This window comes from Musa acuminata, chromosome BXJ2-6 (genome assembly GCF_036884655.1).
Source record: "Musa acuminata AAA Group cultivar baxijiao chromosome BXJ2-6, Cavendish_Baxijiao_AAA, whole genome shotgun sequence".
Taxonomy (NCBI): domain Eukaryota; kingdom Viridiplantae; phylum Streptophyta; class Magnoliopsida; order Zingiberales; family Musaceae; genus Musa; species Musa acuminata.
In genome coordinates this window covers 42,551,471-42,571,261 of record NC_088343.1, presented here as the reverse complement: position 1 = coordinate 42,571,261, position 19,791 = coordinate 42,551,471, and the positions used below count along the sequence as shown (strand labels likewise).

Here is a 19,791-nt window from a genome sequence, read left to right as displayed (position 1 = left end):
ACTTCGCTAACCGACGGAACCACTACCGTGACAGCTAAGCACAGAACGACAACTTAAATTGAAAGCCTCATCTGGGAAAGTACCCGGTTTGTTACCCACCATTTAAAACGAAACACCGCATGAGTCTTCGGCAGAACGGCTGCTGGTCGATTTTTCGTCACGTGATTCCGTACACGTTCCTAGTGTATCTGTGGGATTGTCATTTTATATACAGTTACCGGCTGTTTCCCTTCGCCTCTAATTTCCCCTCTTGCGATCGAGGAGGGAGAGAGGATCGAGAGAGAGGAAGGTCTTGGGGGAGATCGCGCTGCGTTCTGTCGCCTTCGAACCCTTCTCTCGATCTCGAACTCAATTCTCTACAAGTAAGCTGGATCCGTCGCAAGAGACGCCGTTGAAGCCACCGACGCCGACACCGTCGTCGTCGTCCAACGGCCTGATCCGTTATCGGTCGCCGTCCGCCCCGGAGCTCAGCCGCGCCCCGGCCGAGCTCGAAGCCAAGATGAAGCGGGCGCGTCAGGAGTCCTTCCCGGACAAGATCCAGCGCTTCCGCGGCGTCATCCTCGTCGTCGCTGTCCCCCTCCTCCTCATTTCCTTCGTCCTCTTCCTCATGCCCCGATCTCCGGCGACGATCTCCATCGCCGGAAGGAAGGCGATGCCCGGCGGCGGCGAGCCGAGATCTAAGAGTTATGCTGTTATCTTTGACGCGGGGAGTTCGGGGAACAGGGTTCACGTCTACTGCTTTGATGAGAACTTGGATCTTCTCCACATAGGGATGGAGTTGGAGCTCTTTATACAGGTGAGGGTACAACTGTTGATATTTCTTGAACTTACTGTAATTTCATCAGTGGCTTTGCGTTTTTAGTACAGGATATGTTTTATTATTATCTGGTTGTTTCTCAATTGATATCCAGTTAAATCGGATAGATCCAAAGGTTCATTATTTTAACGTTTGATACTTGCTCAACATTGATTACATATATAAGTAATAAGAGGAATACAATAAGCTGGAAATTTATTCTACAACTAATGAATATGTGATGGACTTTGTTGTTTCGATTTATAGAGAAAAATAAAAAGCATGTTCACGGTTTTTATTGAATTAAAGGGGAACATTCTAAATAGATACAATGTGATAGATTTTAGAAAAGAAATGGAGCTTCAGTAGATGTAGTGATCTAATTAAGGGAATATATGTTGAATTAGCTACTTTTGTATTGCAATACATATGAAACTAGAAGTTCCTTTTCATCATAGGGATATTTGAGGAATCAACTTTAAGTTCTAAACCTTTGCACCCATAGTGGAAAAGTAATAAAGAGCATTCAAGAGGAATTTGTGGTATATGTATTTTATTGATGACATAATTATGGTTGAGCAGAGGTAAGCTTTAAGATGGAGATTTAGAGCTAAATTATACACTAAGAATTATAAAATGAAACTTAGAGTCTAGAGACTGAACATATGAAGCACAAAATATTGGCAATATGCAACCATAATTGAAATTGACAGACAAAAAGTTGCCACATACAAGTTCCATGTGTCCTGGATCTGTGATACAATAGAAAAGAAGTTATTGAAGTAAATATTGACCATACAGTTTAAGCGAGATTATTAAATTGGGAGGGGTGCTGCCATTAAATTTGACGTAATTGTATATGACTGTCGCAATTCAGCCACAACTCAAGGCCCAAAAGACTCAAGTGGCAAGCACATTCAAAAGCACAGCATCAAGTCTCACCCCTGTTATGTGCTTCATTTTGCTTTCGGTGCCTTGACTGCCTTGAATCATCTTAGGTCATGACATGAATCAGCACTCATGGAATATAGGTCGCTGGGATGTTCTATTGTCTCTTGTTACCTTTTCAGGTGAAGACAGTACAGGTTGTGTGCTGTAATGTCTAGTCACTAGTTTGTCAGTTGGAACAATGCTGAGAGGCATGAAGATTCTATATATTATACCTAATTGGAACTTCCTAATGGTTGGACAGACTTGATTACTTGCCAGTGGTGCATAACTATAAGCATCCAGTTGTATGTTGGAGTAATCTTCTAAATTAAGCTAAAATACTGAGATACAACAAGTAGACACCAGGGATGTCAGATAAAACATCGTATGCTTAGTTGTTGATTACGTAATGGGGTAACTGAATGATATTCCAGAATTCTGTTAATTTTAAACAAGAAGCATGCACTTGATGGATTCGTAAACAATAGCTTGTTTCACCATTTGTGATAATATTCAGAATCATCTTACTTCATCTAATTGTGTACCCTATAACCAGGCACCTTGACATATTAATCATCTATCTAATAAAAATGAATTTCAAGTATGCTAAAACATCCAATCTGCAACTTTCTTGGTTACCTGTATCTTCTTTTGCATGCAGAAAAAACCAGGCTTGAGCTTCTATGCTAACGATCCTCAGGAGGCTGCAAATTCTCTTGTTCCTCTGTTGGAGAAAGCTGAAAGTGTTGTTCCAGTGGAATTGCGACAGAAAACACCTGTCAGAGTTGGGGTAAACTATACTACTTTGGACTGGTGGCTGTCCCTAGGCATACGCAAACTTGTTTTATGTAACATTGCATGTGCTGAGCCTCATTGTCTAAGTATGATGCTTATGCAGGCTACTGCAGGTCTGCGAGCTTTGGGAGCTGAAACATCTGAAAAGATTTTGCAAGCGGTAGAAATCCTTCCATTTTCCTTAATAATGTTAATGCTTATTTGGAAAGATGTTCTAAATTCTAATATGATATCCTGATCAAGTTGAGGTTTATTTCCACATTTACAATTCTTACCATAACACTGATGTGAACACTGATGTGATATAAATTTTTGGGGGGGATCATTTACACAGGTAAGAGATCTCCTTCAACGCAAGAGCTCGCTGAAGTTCAATCCAGATTGGGTGACTGTCCTTGATGGAACTCAGGAAGGTGCTTTCCAATGGGTATACAACTTGAACTTTAATAATATATTGAATGTTATATGAGAACATACTATCACCAGTTGTCTTTCAATTAGTTTAGTTTAAATAACTTTGTACTTAGCAGAGAGATCAGGAAGCATCAGCTCTTTGAATACAACTTTCTATGTTGGCTTCCGGAGCCTTATTATGCTTAATGGTGAACTTGATGACTTACCGTTAAAGACTTTTGTGAAATTGGTGTGTCATGCTTGCTAAGCAATTTATTTGTTAATTGAATATTGGATTTCACAGGGTTCCTGTGAAGAAAATTACTTTTGAGAATTTTATGTACACAGTAGCTACTTTTAATTGGTCACAAACTAGATCTTGGAAAGGTAATGGATGATGTACTGCCCCACATGAGCCCATTCAAGATACTACAAGTTTAATGCATGGTAGAGTCATTAAATCTAGTGTCATATAGGTAGGAGACTCTAAAGAATGTTACAATTCAACATGGTAATAGTATCTGACATGCTTGAAAAAAGATAACATAGTGAACAGACCAAACTGATATTAAATGAAATCCATGTTCCTTTTCTGTAATACAAAAGTTATATAGGATTTTCAGCTTCATCTTTGGAAATCCTAAGCTGCACCCTTAAGCTACAATTTGTTGAGGTATGGAAGGGCATAAGCTCTAGTGCAAGCTGATGCCCATTTTCTTATTTTTGGAAGATTAATGCTTAAACAATTACTTGGTTAGATAGTAGCTCATCAATGTAATATTTGACCACTTTCATGTTCTCTAGAAGTTTTTTCTTAATCAAATCTGAGATATAGTATGAAGTTGTTCGTACATTTTAGCTGCTAGATGTTTGACTTTATCGCATTCCATTAGTGTCAACTTTCTTATAATTTTACATTATGGCATGCCAGATCTATCTATTCCTACAAGCTTGTTACCAATCACATTCTACACCTTGAGGCCATGAATTCTGTCTAAGATAGTTTTCTTAGTTGATTTGTTTTTTTTTTTTTCTACTCTAACAAAGGGACGTGTGCATGTAGGTCACTATTAACTATCTATTAGGAAAACTTGGAAAGTCTTATGCAAAGACTGTTGGAGTAGTTGACTTGGGGGGTGGATCTGTTCAAATGGCTTATGCCATCTCGGAAAAAGATGCTGCAAATGCTCCGAAAGTGTCAGATGGACAGGATTCATATGTGCAGGAATTGTTTCTGAAGGGAACTAGATATTACTTATACGTCCACAGGTTTGGCATCTTTTCTGCTTTTGAAATCCTCATTTTTTGTTGTTAATTTGGAATTTAATTGGTAGTGATTGTAAACTGACTTGCGGTCTCCCTCGTAGTTACTTGCACTATGGTCTATTGGCTGCTCGTGCAGAGATTCTGAAGATCACGGAGGATCGCAGCAACTGCATTTTGGGTGGCTACGATGGTATGCTTCATGCACACAATTAACCCTCTTACCATAGCTTCTTCTTTGTTTTGCTCTGGACTTATTATCAGAGAGTTGATGTTAATTTTCAGAATCTTTTAGTACATGTAACTTGGACAACTACATGTCTCTTTAATAATATTGCTTGCTTCCTTTGCTCTCTATTTTTTCCACTGAGAAAACCAGTTGCCAATCTGAGGTCAATGGAATTGTATTGCATGCCCATGACAAGTTTCTTTTACCATTAAATCATAAAAAGCATTCTGTGCCATGATATTTTTGGGCCCCTTGGGTGATTTTGAGTCATCCTTTAGGAAGAAATAATGGATTGGGTGCTTCATTGTATCTTCCAGCATTCTGCAGGATTGCCAGAGGGTATACTGTGATTAGATGACACAGGACAATATAAGCTCACAAGTCTGGACAGTGTGATCTCATTTGATGTTTATTAACATTTCACCTTAAAACCAAAACCAAAGTTTCACGTAAAGAACTCAGCCAGACACTGGAATCAAGCCCAATTTTGTGCTTAACCATATGTATCTCTTATACGACCGGCTAAATGGTCAATAAGTTGAATTTCTTTGGTCTTTGAAACTTGTGTAATATTCCAAAACCACTGGAAAAACTATGTTGGAATAAAAGAGTCGGCTCATACAGTTAGATCAATCTCGTATTTAATATAATTAATTTGGTGATGGAGTTTCTTCTCTGGTCTTTTACATGGCAGTTGAAAATTGTATCATTGTAGAAACCATTGATAATGATGGATTACCTATATACACTGATGGTTGGTATCAACAATAGTCTATGCCCTCTTTTTCCCGCGTCATATTTTCAAGTTAAAATTTTTAATCTGCCTGTCACGAATAGCTTTATATGATGTAACTGCTGCTTCTAAACATTTTCATTCCTTTACTATCAAGGGTCATACAAGTACGGTGGCAAGGCATACAAAGCATCAGCATCACCATCTGGTGCCAGCTTTTCCAAATGCAGGGATGATGCAATTAAGGCTCTCAAAGTTGATGAACCAGCATGCACTCGCATGAAGTGTACATTTGGTGGCATCTGGAACGGCGGAGGTGGAGATGGGCAGAAACATCTATTTGTGGCATCCTTTTTCTTTGACAGAGCTGCCGAGGTAATATTGCTGAATGGTGACTTCTTTGAGACCCAGATGTCTATTTTTGTGTTTCAGCAGATTTATATTGTTTCCTCATCCTGGTATTGCCACTGAAAGCTCATTCTGGATCATTGTCAGGCTGGGTTTGTAGATAGCGAGAAGCCAACTGCTAAGGTTAAACCTGCATATTTCAAGAAGGCTGCAAAGCTGGCTTGCCAATTGAGCGTTGAGGATGCTAAGACCAAATATCCTCTTGTCCAAGATGATAACCTTCCCTATTTGTGCATGGATCTCGTGTACCAGTACACTTTGCTGGTAGATGGGTTTGGTACGTGCAATTTATCGAAGTAGTACCAGGAGTCGTTATTCTGCTAGTTCTACGACTGATATTGATTCATCCTTTCATGTAATGGCAGATGTAGATCCAGATCACGATATTACACTGGTAAAGAAGGTCAAATATGCCGACGCGGATGTTGAGGCAGCATGGCCCCTCGGTAGTGCCATTGAAGTTGCATCGTCACCATAAGGTCAATCTACTTTCCGCTATTGCAGCTACAACAAAGATTCCACACTGAAGCATTCTACTCCATGGTGTGGTGGTTTTGCCTGTGGGATATCAAAGCATCCATCGAGCCTGGTGGTTATGAACGAAGGTTAAGCTGCAGCAAGGGATCCCGTAATCACAATTTTGCATTCGATTAATTGGCTTACAGTTGTAACTCAATAAAAAAAAAAAAGATGTAGGACTGCAATTTATAGATTTGCATGCCGAATTCTCATATTCAATTTTTCATGCAGTTGAATGAGATTTTTTACGCATTTTTTTTAGTTGTCTCATATTTTCTTAGCGTGCTAGATATTGTTGAGAACATTGCACATTTAGCACGTTAGATTACATTCAATCGTATAACGCTTGATTCATCATAGTCTGTCAGTTCTAAACCATCCTAGACTAATCCAATGATTGAGACTCTCCACTGGAGACCTTCTAATTTTCAATGTACAGTTTCTTTGCCATGCGGTGTGTGGGATGAACATCCAAACATACTCCTTTGTTCCTCAAACTAATGCTCCATCCTAAAAGCACAAACATCGTGCCATGTTGTAACGGACAAACTTCTAAACAAGATGTTGGATGTAATGCTTATGTCTGTCCGTTGTCTTTTAGCATGTTCATGCTTGTACAGAATGTAAAGGGGCGGCCGAAGGCTTAATAGTCTTATTTTAGTTGGGTTGGTGGCCTCTTTAGGCTTGTAAATAAAGGTTGTGTCATGTGGACACGTTCGAGAGCTTTTCGGTCTGTAATGGACCATTTTACCCTTTGTTGTGCAACTATTCAGAGCTTGTAAAGTCTGTTTGTAATTTGCATTGTCTATGAAGTGTTTTTCGGACATGTTTGCTTGTGGATCCCGATTGAGGCGTTCTCTTTAACCCGTTCTCTCTTTTGTTAGTCCTAAGGGACAATGGGAGGCTTCGGGGAGGCTGACCTTTGCGGACGGACGCGCGAGGGTGCCGCACGCCTTAGGCAAAACCAGCTAAGGTCGTGACATTATGGTATCAGAGCGGGACAAGCACTCATAGAAACACTTGACATGCAAACGTGGGGGACCTAGCGGGGCTGCGTTGAGGGCAGTCAGCACACGCGCGACCGTTTGAGGGAAAACAGGCATGGAGATGTAGGGAAAAGAGTCGCTCAGAGGAGCGGGCATCTGAGATTGGCATTCAGAGGAATGGCCAACCCTTCGCGCAAGAGGCACCACGAGAACAGGCAAGCTTGGAAGAATTTGGAGCGCACAAAGGTTGGGATGGCTGAGTTTGAGCTACGGCTCAACGTTGACAACTTTACTTGATGGTGCTCAAGGCAAGCGAGGCGCTTGGCAAAGGATGAGACCATGCAAAGTGGAATGAGTTGCTCAGCGACCGAAAGAGTTGTGCAAAGCTCACAGAGGTGAGGGGAATTGCTAACTCGAAGAATTCGGTACTCATGCATGGGCTTGTATGCGGACGATGGATTGTTCGTGGCCATCCCAAGGCGGTCGAGACTCGGCGCCAGGGAGCATTGAAACTTTCTCTTCGACATGCGAAGGATACGTCCGGAGGAGGCTGAAGTGTGCAACGAGTTCAGCATGTTGCTAGGCCTTGAGGGGTGCAGCGGTGGCTGTATTGACGTGGAGGCGCAATCTAGCAAGTGCGTTTGCAAGAGGCAGAACAATGCACAGTTTGTTCAGCAGATCGGAGTAGTCCAAGGGGATGGTGGTCTCCGAAACGAAGAGAGATGTTGCTCCAACGGGACAGTTATCCAGGAGGGATAAGTCTCAGCTCTCCAGAGGGAGAATCATGTGAGACGGACTTCACATGTTGAGGAGGAGTACCTCACAAACAACAACTCCACGAAGCTCGATGGACTGAGCAAGCGGCGAGGAGTCATCGCATGATCTCGCTTGAGAGAATGCATTGGTGGATGCATTGCGAGATCAAGTGGGGGAGCGACCCAAAGCAACTCAAATGGAGGCACACTTGGAGTCGATATGGAGATCGGACTCAAGGGAGGGCTGACCCGTGGAATGGTGGGCGCGAGGGCCACCATCGACTCAATGCAAAAACGAGGAGCGGAGCAACTTGGGTGTAACTTGGCGAAGTACCCAAGCCGCATGAAGGGAGCCAGCATAGAAGTTGGAACATGGAGCAGAGGCACAGCGCTTTCCCTAGATAGAGGTCAAGGACATGAACTCTTGCAGAGGCAGGAGTAGAATCATGCTGTTCCCTGGGTCCTTCATTCTGACAGAGCGGACTCATCTTGCATGGTGCCAAAGACGAAGGGAGCTTCGGGGCACATGCACCTTATCTCGGAGGAGCATTCGATGGAGGAACTAAGGCGACTCAATTTGCGGAGGCGAAGTTGGGTACAGAAGGCCTTAGCACGGGGCAAGAGGACGCAGAGGCGGGTACTCTTGAAGAATATGCCACAGTGTTGCCATTCGAGTTGCTATGAAGGAAGCGGTGCGCAGTGGAGATTGTGCTGGTAGGGGCAGAGGCCCAGGATCCAGGCAATGGTGCACAAATTACAGCGAAGTCGGTGGACTTCGGGAGTTACTAGGCGACGGACTGTCTTAGAGCGGTGCTTCATCTAGGTGTGACCCAAGAGTGGGTGGATGAAGGTCGATTGCCAAAGGAGCGAACAAAATCGAAGGTGGAGGAGACCCTGCGATGTATTGGCAGAGGCCACACATGGAGGGTTCACAATTCGAGTTTATTCCACAAGGATCAGAATGCAATGGAGATGTCACCAGGAGGCGACATGGTGCAGCGGATCGTGGTGGTTAAAGTTCGTGGCAATGCGACACACACGACATAGTCCCGAGAGGGACTAGATCATATGGAGGTATGATCGGGAGCTACTGGGAGCTCCACTTTGGTGAACAACATGACGGCAAGAAGGGCTATGGATTCAAGGAGTGAAGGCCATGGTACCGCAGAGGCGGGTCTTCCGGGCGTGCACCGAATTTTGCATCGGATGAAAACCTTGGTCATCAGCATATGGGGGCTGGGTTCCACCAAGGGAAAAGTTCGAATGCAAGTACCAGTGAGTCCCATGAGAGAGACTTGATCATGCAGAGGTATGATCGAAGCAGTTGGAGAGTTGGACTGCTCCAGAGCTCATATTCGCTTAAGGGAGCCCGACAAGTCAGAGGACAAGGTCGAGTAAGCGAACGTTGCTACCAAGGAAGCTAAGGAGAACAGAATCGGTGCAAACCCTACAATGTGATGGTAGAGGCCATGCATGGGAGTTGCAGTCTGTCTTTCCATCGACCAAACAGACTGCTTGAAGAACACAGAGGTGTTGAAGCAGGAGGTCGAAAGGGGCGAGGAAGCGACGACGAGTCCAGAGGGATTTAGCTACCCAAAATCAAGCATCAGTTAGAATGGAGGTGGACTCAGAGGAGTGCCATGGAGACATCTCTACTGATTGTGAAGGAAAGGGATACAGAGGCGAGACGACGGATAGTAGGGCCATGGGCATGGCAGCGCCATGGTACCGCAGAGGCGGGACTTCCGTGCAAGTCATTGATCCCTTGCTCTCACGGAGGGAGAGCGCTTGGTCGTGAAAGGGGCCGAGGAGGTGGAGCATGCAGAGGCAATCTCCAAGTACCGAGACAAGACTGAAGGGCAGAGGCCAAGAAACTTCGTAAGATCGGTGTCAACAAGTTTCTCATCAAGATAGCCGTAAGTGAAGGACTTCGGGTCATGCAAGAGTGCACGACCAAGGAACGAAGCAAGCAGTACGCGGTGCTGTACCTTTGCTACTCAGTGGAGTAGGCGGCAGGGTTGATGGAGAAGACGGTACAATCCCAGAGGCGACCTCATCTATCAGAGAATTACTCCAAGTTGGGGTGAAAACTTCCTGCATTCCAGAAGTTCAATGGCATTGAGAAGGTGAATCACAGTAGCTAACTCAACGCAAGGAGTGCAAACACTTCAAGTGCTTCAGAAGTGTGAGCAAAGAGCAGGCGAAGGCCAGTAACCAGCTCGATGCATGAAGTACAACCTCGAGGAGGCGGGTGAAGTCAAGTAACCTTTGCCTTCTCAACTCTTAAGAGAATGGGCGAAACCGAGTACCCCAATTCTCTTATCTATCCAGCAGAGGAGCTCTGCACAAGTTCAAAGACCCTTCGAAGAGAATGGAAGATAATAGTTGTCAAATCCTCACCAACGGTGATCAGTGCTACTGAGAGTAGATTGTCCGCCTCATTTCCCAACGAAATGCCAATCGAAAGCGGAAGTGATGCGAACCTACTTGGATGTGACAACTAAGTGAAAGAAGAGTCAATGAGCAGATTTTGTGGAGGAAGGACCCAAAACTTCAGAAGTTTGCGAGGCGATGCTCGTTAAAGCTCCAACAAGCATCCACCCAGTTCAAGCAGCATGTGGAAATTTTGAGAGACTGGCGCACTAAGGATGGTCTTTTCCTTCATTTGGTGGATCCGCAGGAATCAACGAGGATCAATACAACTCAGCCAACCCCACACCAGAGTCAGAGTCATTGGCGAGTTGAAGCAGCATGGCGGATCAAAGGTTCGACTACTCAGAAACAGCAGTGGAGAGCAGTTGGGAGCCAGGAGGTGCATTGCAGTTGGAGCGGAAGATTGAAGACTCAGCAAAGGTGAAGAGTTGCAGTGTTCACAAAGGCTTCGACGAGGACGTCGAAGGGATAAGTGGGGGAGAATGTAACGGACAAACTTCTAAACAAGATGTTGGATGTAATGCTTATGTCTGTCCGTTGTCTTTTGGCATGTTCATGCCTTGTACAGAATGTAAAGGGGCGGCCGAAGGCTTAATAGTCCCATTTTAGTTGGGTTGGTGGCCTCTTTAGCTTGTAAATAAAGGTTGTGTCATGTGGACACGTTCGAGAGCTTTTCGGTCTGTAATGGACCATTTTACCCTTTGTTGTGCAACTATTCAGAGATTGTAAAGTCTGTTTGTAATTTGCATTGTCTATGAAGTGTTTTTCGGACATGTTTGCTTGTGGATCCCGATTGAGGCGTTCTCTTTAACCCGTTCTCTCTTTTGTTGGTCTTAAGGGACAATGGGAGGCTTCGGGGAGGCTGACCTTTGCGGACGGACGCGCGAGGGTGCCGCACGCCTTAGGCAAAACCAGCTAAGGTCGTGACAATGTGGTGATGCATGCACCTGGTCTTAAAGCTTGCTCATCAACCGGAGCTTTCCCCGCATCATCACCAGTAGGCATGCAACGCACAACAAAAACACATTCATCAGAACTCTCTTTCACTGACAAAATACTTGCCCCGAATCCGATCCACTGTCACGTTAAAAACGTTGCCCCACCTCCGCTATGAGTCATCGTGCGGCGGCTGGACCCACCGGTGATGGACGAGTCTCACGGTGGACGGCTCCGATGTGGCCGTTGGAGGGTTAAGTCAAGTAGCTCAACTGGAGCGCATCCCCTTCCACAGGGACAAGCGACAGAAGCTGCTCGCATAGGCTTTGGAATATGCCACTGCACCAGCGAACGCATCTTCTGGGGAAGGCTCATCTCATCTCATCTCTCTTTAGGAACCACGTAAAATGAACGGTTGATATATCACATGCTATGCAGCATTTTTCGTATTTTTCATCAATAAATTCTCTTATGTCGTTTGTCATCAATGTTTATTACATGATACCCACCGGGTTGTATAGATATATGCTAATTTTCATATGATAAAAGAAAAGCACATAATGTAGCGTCATGCAAGCCCTAAATTTGCCCGAGTGATAGTTTGGCAGCCCGCAGCTTTGGGAAGTGGTATGTTAAGTTGCTTCACTATTTGTTGACCAGGCTCAGCTCGAGTCAACCATCCTGCCAGGCTAACAATCATGTCTCATCACAGAGAAATCAGTAAATGACGTGTCTTCCCATACGTAGTGGATTCACATCCTCCATTTCACTCCAATTCATTCCCCTCAGAATATTCCATCTTGAAAATGAATCTATAGCTTACTCATTCGACTCGATCAATTTAAGTCCTACTAAATCCATTGCATTCACATTAAATAAAAAATCATATTAGGAAAAATTCATGTAGTGTCCGAAATATTCACGCATTTGGTGGTAGCATGAAGAGACACTCGAGCCTCCCCCTGGCTGGATCGAGAACGCGACACGTGAAGGTTCCAGAGAGCCAACTAAGACGAATCTTTGGAGCACGCCTGCTTGCTTTCGCTACTTGGAGATCGAGCCGACATGCTGTTTCGACGGCTGTCACCGGCACGTGATAGTGGTGGGCGGGGAGGAGCGGGTGAGTATGTAGTCGGTGACATTAGTCCGACCGCGACGGCTCTACCGAACGCTGTACACGAGGCCAAGATTTGACCTCACCTTGAACGCGAGTCCAGCCGACTCCTCCCCGTCCCGCCTTTGACCGCCTCCAATTGGCACGTTGGGCGAGTCCCCTCGGTGGAAGCTTCCCCGCGCCAACCTCATCCTCCTCTTCCTCCGCCCGCCCACCACCACGTGTGTGCTTCACAGCCAGTGGCGGCCCCCACCGCCGCCCCCCCGCCCCTCTTCTTTGCGTCTCAAGTTCCACGTTCCAAACGCCACCGGTTTCGTCTCTGCCTCATCCCTCTATATCTATCCTCCCCCCTTCTCCCCATGGCACAATAACGAGAGGAGGAAGAGAAGAAGAAGTCTGCGGCATTAGTTAAAGAAGAAGGAGACATAGGAGCGATGGGGAGGAGGACGAGAGACGCGGAGGCGGAGCTGAACCTGCCGCCGGGGTTCCGATTCCACCCCACCGACGAGGAGCTCGTCGTCCATTACCTCTGCCGCAAGGCCGCGTGCCAGCGCTTGCCGGTGCCCATCATCGCCGAGGTCGATCTCTACAAGTACGACCCCTGGGAGCTTCCAGGTACGCACCCATCCGCCTTCCTCTGCAACACGATTCTGACACGGTTGGGCTGGAAGGATCTCAAGCCTCTTCTTCTTCCTTGTGGTGGAAACAGAGAAGGCGTTGTTCGGGCAGAGGGAGTGGTACTTCTTCACCCCCAGGGACCGGAAGTACCCCAACGGCTCCCGGCCCAACAGGGCCGCCGGAAGCGGATACTGGAAAGCCACGGGCGCCGACAAGCCCGTCTCGCCGCCGGGAAGCGCCCGCCCTCTCGCCATCAAGAAGGCCTTGGTGTTCTACCACGGGAAGGCGCCTCGAGGCCTCAAGACCGACTGGATCATGCACGAGTACCGCCTCGCCGACACCAACCGCTCCCCCAACAGGAAGGGCAGCCTAAGAGTACGACACCTCTCTCTCTCTCTCTCTCTCTCTCTCTCTCTCTCTCTCTCTCTCTCTCTCTCTCTCTCTCTCTCTCTCAACGTTTGCTTCCTTCACCTGCAGCTAGACGACTGGGTGCTCTGCCGCTTGTACAACAAGAAGAACAGCTGGGAGAAAAAGATGCAGGCGAAGGAGGAGGCGGCGATGGAGACGTCGGAGATCAACGAGGACGCCGGATCGGATAGTTTGCGCACACCGGAATCCGACATCGAGCACGCCGGATTCCCGGAGCTGGATGATCTGGTGCGACAAGGATGCCATCCCTTCCACACCTTGGAAAAGCTCAAGGAGGAGAGCGATTGGTTCGTGGACTTGAATCTGGAGGAGTTGCAGAATCCTTTTGCCGGGATCGCATCTCTGCCCGTGGTCGATGTGGTGAACCAAGAGTGCTGCTTCTTCCCATCTATGGGATCTCCGTATCTCAAGACCACCCAAATCATGCCACCATTCTGAGCTCCATCGATCCGCCGAGAAGACAAGCATCTGTACATAGTGAATAGAGTAGGACACATTAATCCACTGCTACTGTAGCATTGGCATTCATTAGTCACGTTTGCACTCTGATGCTATGTAATATCGCATGGACATCAGCTGAGTGAGTGTACAAGGATTTTTACAGCAGTAGGTAATGAAGGAGGAGACTTGATTGATACCAACAGTACGTTAATGTTTGGTCTCATGTGAATTAGGATGCGAAGGCCAGGAGACAAAATACCAGAGGAATATTTTGCGATTATTCATACTAATTTGGAAATAGTTGGGAGATCCCAATTAAATTCGTGTGCATGTTGTGATGTTGTACATCATGAACACATCGGACCTTCTCTGTTGCTCAAATACGACAAACAGTGTGCACAGTTCAGATGTATCCTTCGATATTTAACTTCTCTTGCCCTTTACCATCTCTCTCTCTCTCTCTCTCTTCGATATTTAGGTTCTCTTGCTCTTTACCATCTCTCTCTCTCTCTCTCTCTCTGCGTTTTGGGCTTGGAAATGAGCTAAACTCCTCCGGTTCCACGTTTGTGTTCACAATCATGCATGCAGCCACCAGCTTCGTTCAAGTTTCTTGGTCCAGTGCAAATATAAATCAAAGTATCATTGCAATATATATATATATATATATATACATACATACATATACACATCAGGTAGATTAAGTTACCAATTTTTGAATACCTAAAGTGCCACTATCAATATATAATCATGAAATATTAAAAAAGAGTATTAATATTATTTAGAGTTTTAATTAACTGCGGAATTTGAATTAACCCATAGAGATAAACAGATATACATGCTAATAATCAGAGGGATAACTACAAAAATAACTTATTTTAGAGGTCTATATATGTACAATATTGTCTTATGCCGTGGTAGGTTCTCCACCACACCGATCTGGTTGTATTATAGAGAGGCGTATCCTCTCTATCTTTGAAAGATTAGTCTCATGGATTGGACTTCCTTTAGCGAGAGAGATAGAGAGAGCATTCATGTAGAGCAGTTCTCCATCTTTCTTGGGTGTGTGAACTTAGTATTATTAGAATACAAGGAAAAGAGGCATAATTAACTCCCTATGATGTAGAAAATGTCATTGTCCTTTTTCTTCTTTGGCCACTAAGCACTATTGGCAAAGCTGCACAGAATCAAACGTACACGTACAAGTAAATGGAACGGGATTTGGCTCCATCGTTATCGTTTAGAGTGAGTGACTTGTGGAACAGAGCCACAGCATCTTCATCAGGTGATGCCAAAGCAGACCAAGACAAGGGGTGAATCTGACGACGAACACGTTAACCTGCATGGTTTCTCTCTCAGACTCCACGTGGAGAGCCACCAATTCCACGTCCCAATCCTTCTCCATGCTGCTGCGAATGGAGATCGATCGCCGCTCTCAGAGAGAGAGAGAGAGAGAGAGAGTCCCGTCTTCACCATTCCCACCACCTCGTCTTGTTTCGGATGGCTACATGCACTGGATGAGGCAGCATCGATTCCTCAGGGTTCTTAGTAAGCGGGTGGTCAACGATGAGGGTGGGGGATAAGGATCACCACCTGAAGCTTCCGCCGTAAGGAAAAGGTCAATGAGTGCTCACATTCCCCATGTTCCAGCATATGATTCTTGTCATTTCCAACTTCATTTTTCTCTGGTCATCCCCCCCGAAGAATTGTACGATATGATGACGTGTATCACTTCAGATTTGACTGCTGCACATTCATTTAGTTTCTTATTAACATCCTAAAATTCCAAAGTCCAAAGTCCAAGTAAGACTCGTAGGCCATAAAGACAAAGAAGATAGCTTACCATCACGTATTATATATGGCGTGCACTTATATGCTACATCTCTAGTCTTAATCTACCACGAGAAAACGATTAGATATTTAATAGTGGTCTGGAATGGTTCTCTTCCTCCTCCGGCATCTCCTGTGGATATACATGCATGGGAAGATGAGCATATAGAATCGATGTCACATGCCATTTTGTCCCTCTCCTTTCCTTCTTCCAATAAGCTGCCAGAGTTTAACTTGAACATTCCACCCTAACACTTTTGTCTTTTCTCCTCGCGATCTTATCCATCCTCCATTACCACCTCCACGGACCTAGGAAGTCATTTCTTGTGGATCAGTCACAAGACCAATTGCGCGAGCAATTGACGACAAAACTTCTCATCACAGAATGCTAACGCAAAGCAACTGAACCTGCCAAGGTTCTGTGATGACCGGCGAACATCCAGTTCCTGAGCATGACAGGAACACCGTGCGTTCGACTTCCACGTACTCATGTGCATCATCATCGTCATCAACATCAACTTTTGCTGGATGGGAACTCCCTCGGGGAGAAGCGGGGGGATTTCATCATCCACTTCGTCAGCGTGATCGCCATCCGACGAAAACGACCGACGCGGCTCGCATTCCTCCTCCCCCCATATGCCATGGTGCATGCACCTGTCACCTCCGACTCGACGCGAATAAGTGCATGACAACCTGACGTTACTTTATATAGAATCCTAGTGGAGATGTGGAAGACGAAGCCTTGGGCTTTAGCTCCGCGCCCCTCTGCATCTGCCGACGGATGTCGCTATCGCCGATGCCTCTCCTGCCATTGAAGCTACCGTAAGATTGCATGTAACTTGTGATGGCGTCCAAGCTAATGACAGTCACTAATTCACAGGATAATCCTCCTTTATTCCTAATCCACACCTTCTCGGCAAGTACGGGGACCAGAAGTAACGTCGACTAACACCTACCAAGCGTACTTTTCTGTCACCACACTTGCCAGCCTATGCACTTCCGCCACATGTGTTAGCACTGAGACGAGACTTATTAAAGGATCCCTGCCTTTAATGCATCTCGACAAACCCAGATACGAGCTCTTTGTCTGCATGCATGAGTCATGGCTCCGTCTATGTGCACGTCCATGTTGTGTGTTCGGCAGGGTCGGCAGATCTCGCGGACACGTGTAGGCCTTCGCGCTGCAACCACCTGTCCATCTTGACTCAAGTTGAAAACGTTGACCCAAGGGAGATCGAAGCCGTGCATGATGAAATGGACGGTTAGGATGATTCGAGTGGCTTTGGTTGTCTTCCACTGGGGAAAGGAGTCCTCATTCAATTTGGCCTCGTCGACGGTGACTAAGATTGATCCGACGGTCCTCAACGCTTGATCTTGGGGCCGATCGATGGATGAAACCGCGTGTATGGATCGCGCGGCGTCGCTAAAGGACAAAAACGCCTCCCACCATAAAGGCAGCGCCACACTTCGCTCCTTGAGATTTCAATCTCTTCCCCGCTTCCCTTGGCTTCGTCTCCTTCAGTGACGATGTCGGATCCTGCGTCGCTCCCGCCCGGCTTCCGGTTCCACCCCACCGACGAAGAGCTCATTCTGCACTACCTGCGGAACCAGGCATCTTCTCTGCCATGTCCCGTGTCCATCATCGCCGAGGTGGACATCTACAAGTTCGACCCTTGGGACCTACCTGGTTGGTGCTTGCTCGCTCCGCGAAGTGGTCCATCCACGTCCCTCTTCTGTGCTTTCTGTGATGACACGAGTTTTCCTGCTTGACGCAGCCAAAGCCATGTTTGGGGAGCAGGAGTGGTACTTCTTCAGCCCGAGGGATCGCAAGTACCCCAACGGGGTCCGGCCGAACCGCGCGGCCGCCTCCGGCTACTGGAAGGCGACCGGGACCGACAAGCCGATCGACAGGAGCGGAGGGAACGAGCATATCGGAGTGAAGAAGGCGTTGGTCTTCTACAAGGGACGGCCTCCGAGAGGGAGGAAGACCAACTGGATCATGCACGAGTACCGCCTCGCAGAAGCTCACCATGGCAACACCTACAAGCCCATGAAGTTTAAGAACGCCTCCATGAGGGTAATCAGCAGCCACTTCCTCCTCACCTCCATTTCCTCTTTGCAGGAATACCGCACACGGAGTCAAACCTCCCCTTGCGCACTGTGATTGCGATGGCAATCTCTTTGTTTGCTTGCTTCTGCCGAAAAGGATGCCAACTTCAACGCACACCATTCATGTCTTTTGACGTGGTCGTTGATTCCATCTTGCAGTTGGATGACTGGGTGCTCTGCCGCATCTACAAGAAGAACCACAATCTCCAATCGGTGCCGCCACTGGTGGATCAAGAACAAGAAGACTCCGGTTCCGGGGACATCTACCTATCGAGCTTTCGCAGCACGGAGCAACCCAGCGGTCTTCGGCTGCAGAAATCCTTCTCCGTGTCAGATTTCCTGGAGAACTACTCTGCCCCGCCGTCGCACCTGTTCGATAACCTACCGGAGATGCAGGGATCCGAGCTTGCCCTGCTCATGGCCCAACCGAGCACGAATCAACTCAAAACTGATAACAGCAACTGCAGCAATGACAATTACACGTTCGCTCCGTATAAAATCCGAGAAGAATCCGCTGCTCCCGTTGCTGCCAACCCTACAAAGCGCCAGCGGACGACGGAGTCCTACCTAGACGGCATGAACGATCTCCTTCACCCACGGAAGAAGCCCAGCAGTGACGCAACCATCTACACCACCGAGTTCTCCGACCAGTTCGACGACACTCAGTGCAACTTGCTCAACCAGCGCTTCTTCAATCAGCAAATACTGCTGAACCCTCAGCTGGGATTACATTGACGCATCGATCGTAATCGGACAAGTGGTAGAAGAATAAAGGAAACGGAAAAGGACAAAAGTAGCATAAAAGAGATCAAATGGGTACTGAAACGCCATTTTTGCCCCCCTCAAGAAGCTTTCTCTCGCTTCAGCAGAGCGGTCATGCATGATGATGTAGTAGTAGTTTCAGGAGATCACACTTAGTCAAATACGATTATTGAAGATGATCCACCGGATCATTTGAAGCTGTTGGCTTGTAGATATCATGTAGCATGATTAGGTACATGACTTTCTTCTTGTTGAATAAGATCAGCCATGGCTATAAACATCCCACATCTCCACATAAGTTTGATCAAAGTAAATGATATCGTTTAATGTACGGCAGTGGTACATCGACGACAAATAAAGTAGGTAAGGCAACTCTTATCCTCATCACATTGGAATCATTGAAAGAGAAGGACAGGTCTTAGAGAGAGGGAGGAGAATAAAGTGGAATGGACATTAATCAACGTTATTCTTACACACTATACTTAATTCCTAACAATTAGAGGAGTCCACAGCGGGCAAGCTATGACTATTCCTGACACCCATCATTAGGTGCAAGAACACCACTCGAATGTGACTGATATGCCTGATTAAGGTCAGGTTCCGATGCCTCCAAGTTGAGAAGTCTTCACTGGTTGGAAGGAAGGATGATTGTTTCTGATAACCATCTTCTCTGAGAGTGAAGCAATTAATTGCTTGCCTTGGAGTGTAACTTAAAAATAGGAGTGACTACTGGTTCTTGTCAAGATAATATATTCCTTCCAAAAGGTCATGCCATGATGGAAGACAAGCGATAAGATCGAGTCTAGAACTTGCTTTATACATGTTAAAACAAAGTGAACCACAAGAAAGTTTTGGACGTCGTCAAATGCCACTCTCTTCAAATCATTAATGTTGCGGCTTCATCTGTGTCCTGTGGTAGCTTGTGGCCATTAATTTGAGCAACCGTTCATCTATTTTATTATTTCCATAGCTCACATACCAAGTGATTGGCATCACGTCTTACTCAAACTTTTATCCAAATCGTCAGAGTCTATTCCAGTTTTAAAACTGTGGTGGTATATGATTGACTATTATGATAGGGACAAGTATAGAATGATAATTTTATATTTTTTATATGTTTTAATTTTGAATCAATTTATGATTTAAAGATCAATTATCATAATATTTATATATAATTTAAGCACATGATTGAAATAAATCTCTCCCTTATAAACATGTATTATCTTAATGAAATTATTTTTTTTTACAGTAAACTCTTTATGGTCTTAGAGCTCCATTGCTTCCGAGGAAGGTTTTCTTCCTCTCTTTACCCCTC

The 19,791-nt window shown here is 45.8% G+C and overlaps 2 protein-coding genes across 2 annotated transcripts; both read left to right on the top strand.

Moving 5' to 3' along the window:
• The first annotated feature begins 218 nt into the window (after positions 1-218).
• Positions 219-6,327, top strand: LOC103989659 (probable apyrase 2). The gene is made up of 9 exons (XM_009408575.3): positions 219-796; positions 2,388-2,516; positions 2,625-2,681; positions 2,856-2,948; positions 3,978-4,183; positions 4,282-4,370; positions 5,297-5,514; positions 5,635-5,824; positions 5,913-6,327. Exons 1-9 carry the CDS (start codon positions 500-502, stop codon positions 6,023-6,025), a joined length of 1,392 nt encoding a protein of 463 aa, XP_009406850.2. The 5' UTR covers positions 219-499; the 3' UTR covers positions 6,026-6,327.
• A 6,314-nt stretch (positions 6,328-12,641) lies between these two features.
• On the top strand, positions 12,642-18,652 carry LOC103989655 (uncharacterized). Its single transcript, XM_065110992.1, has 6 exons — positions 12,642-12,905; positions 13,000-13,283; positions 13,386-13,772; positions 17,058-17,292; positions 17,381-17,682; positions 17,874-18,652. The coding sequence occupies exons 1-6, from the start codon at positions 12,725-12,727 to the stop codon at positions 18,447-18,449; spliced, it is 1,965 nt and encodes a 654-aa protein (XP_064967064.1). The 5' UTR covers positions 12,642-12,724; the 3' UTR covers positions 18,450-18,652.
• The last annotated feature ends 1,139 nt before the right edge of the window (positions 18,653-19,791 follow it).

Bases quoted from the DNA above. Each gene is read 5' to 3' on its own strand.
- LOC103989659 (XM_009408575.3), top strand. From the start codon at position 500: ATGAAGCGGGCGCGTCAGGAGTCCTTCCCGGACAAGATCCAGCGCTTC. The intron at 4,184-4,281 runs GTTTGGCATCTT...TCTCCCTCGTAG, and splicing joins TATTACTTATACGTCCACAG to TTACTTGCACTATGGTCTAT. The intron at 4,371-5,296 runs GTATGCTTCATG...TTTACTATCAAG, and splicing joins CATTTTGGGTGGCTACGATG to GGTCATACAAGTACGGTGGC.
- LOC103989655 (XM_065110992.1), top strand. From the start codon at position 12,725: ATGGGGAGGAGGACGAGAGACGCGGAGGCGGAGCTGAACCTGCCGCCG. The intron at 13,773-17,057 runs TGAGCTCCATCG...CTCCCACCATAA, and splicing joins CCCAAATCATGCCACCATTC to AGGCAGCGCCACACTTCGCT. The intron at 17,683-17,873 runs GTAATCAGCAGC...TCCATCTTGCAG, and splicing joins TTAAGAACGCCTCCATGAGG to TTGGATGACTGGGTGCTCTG.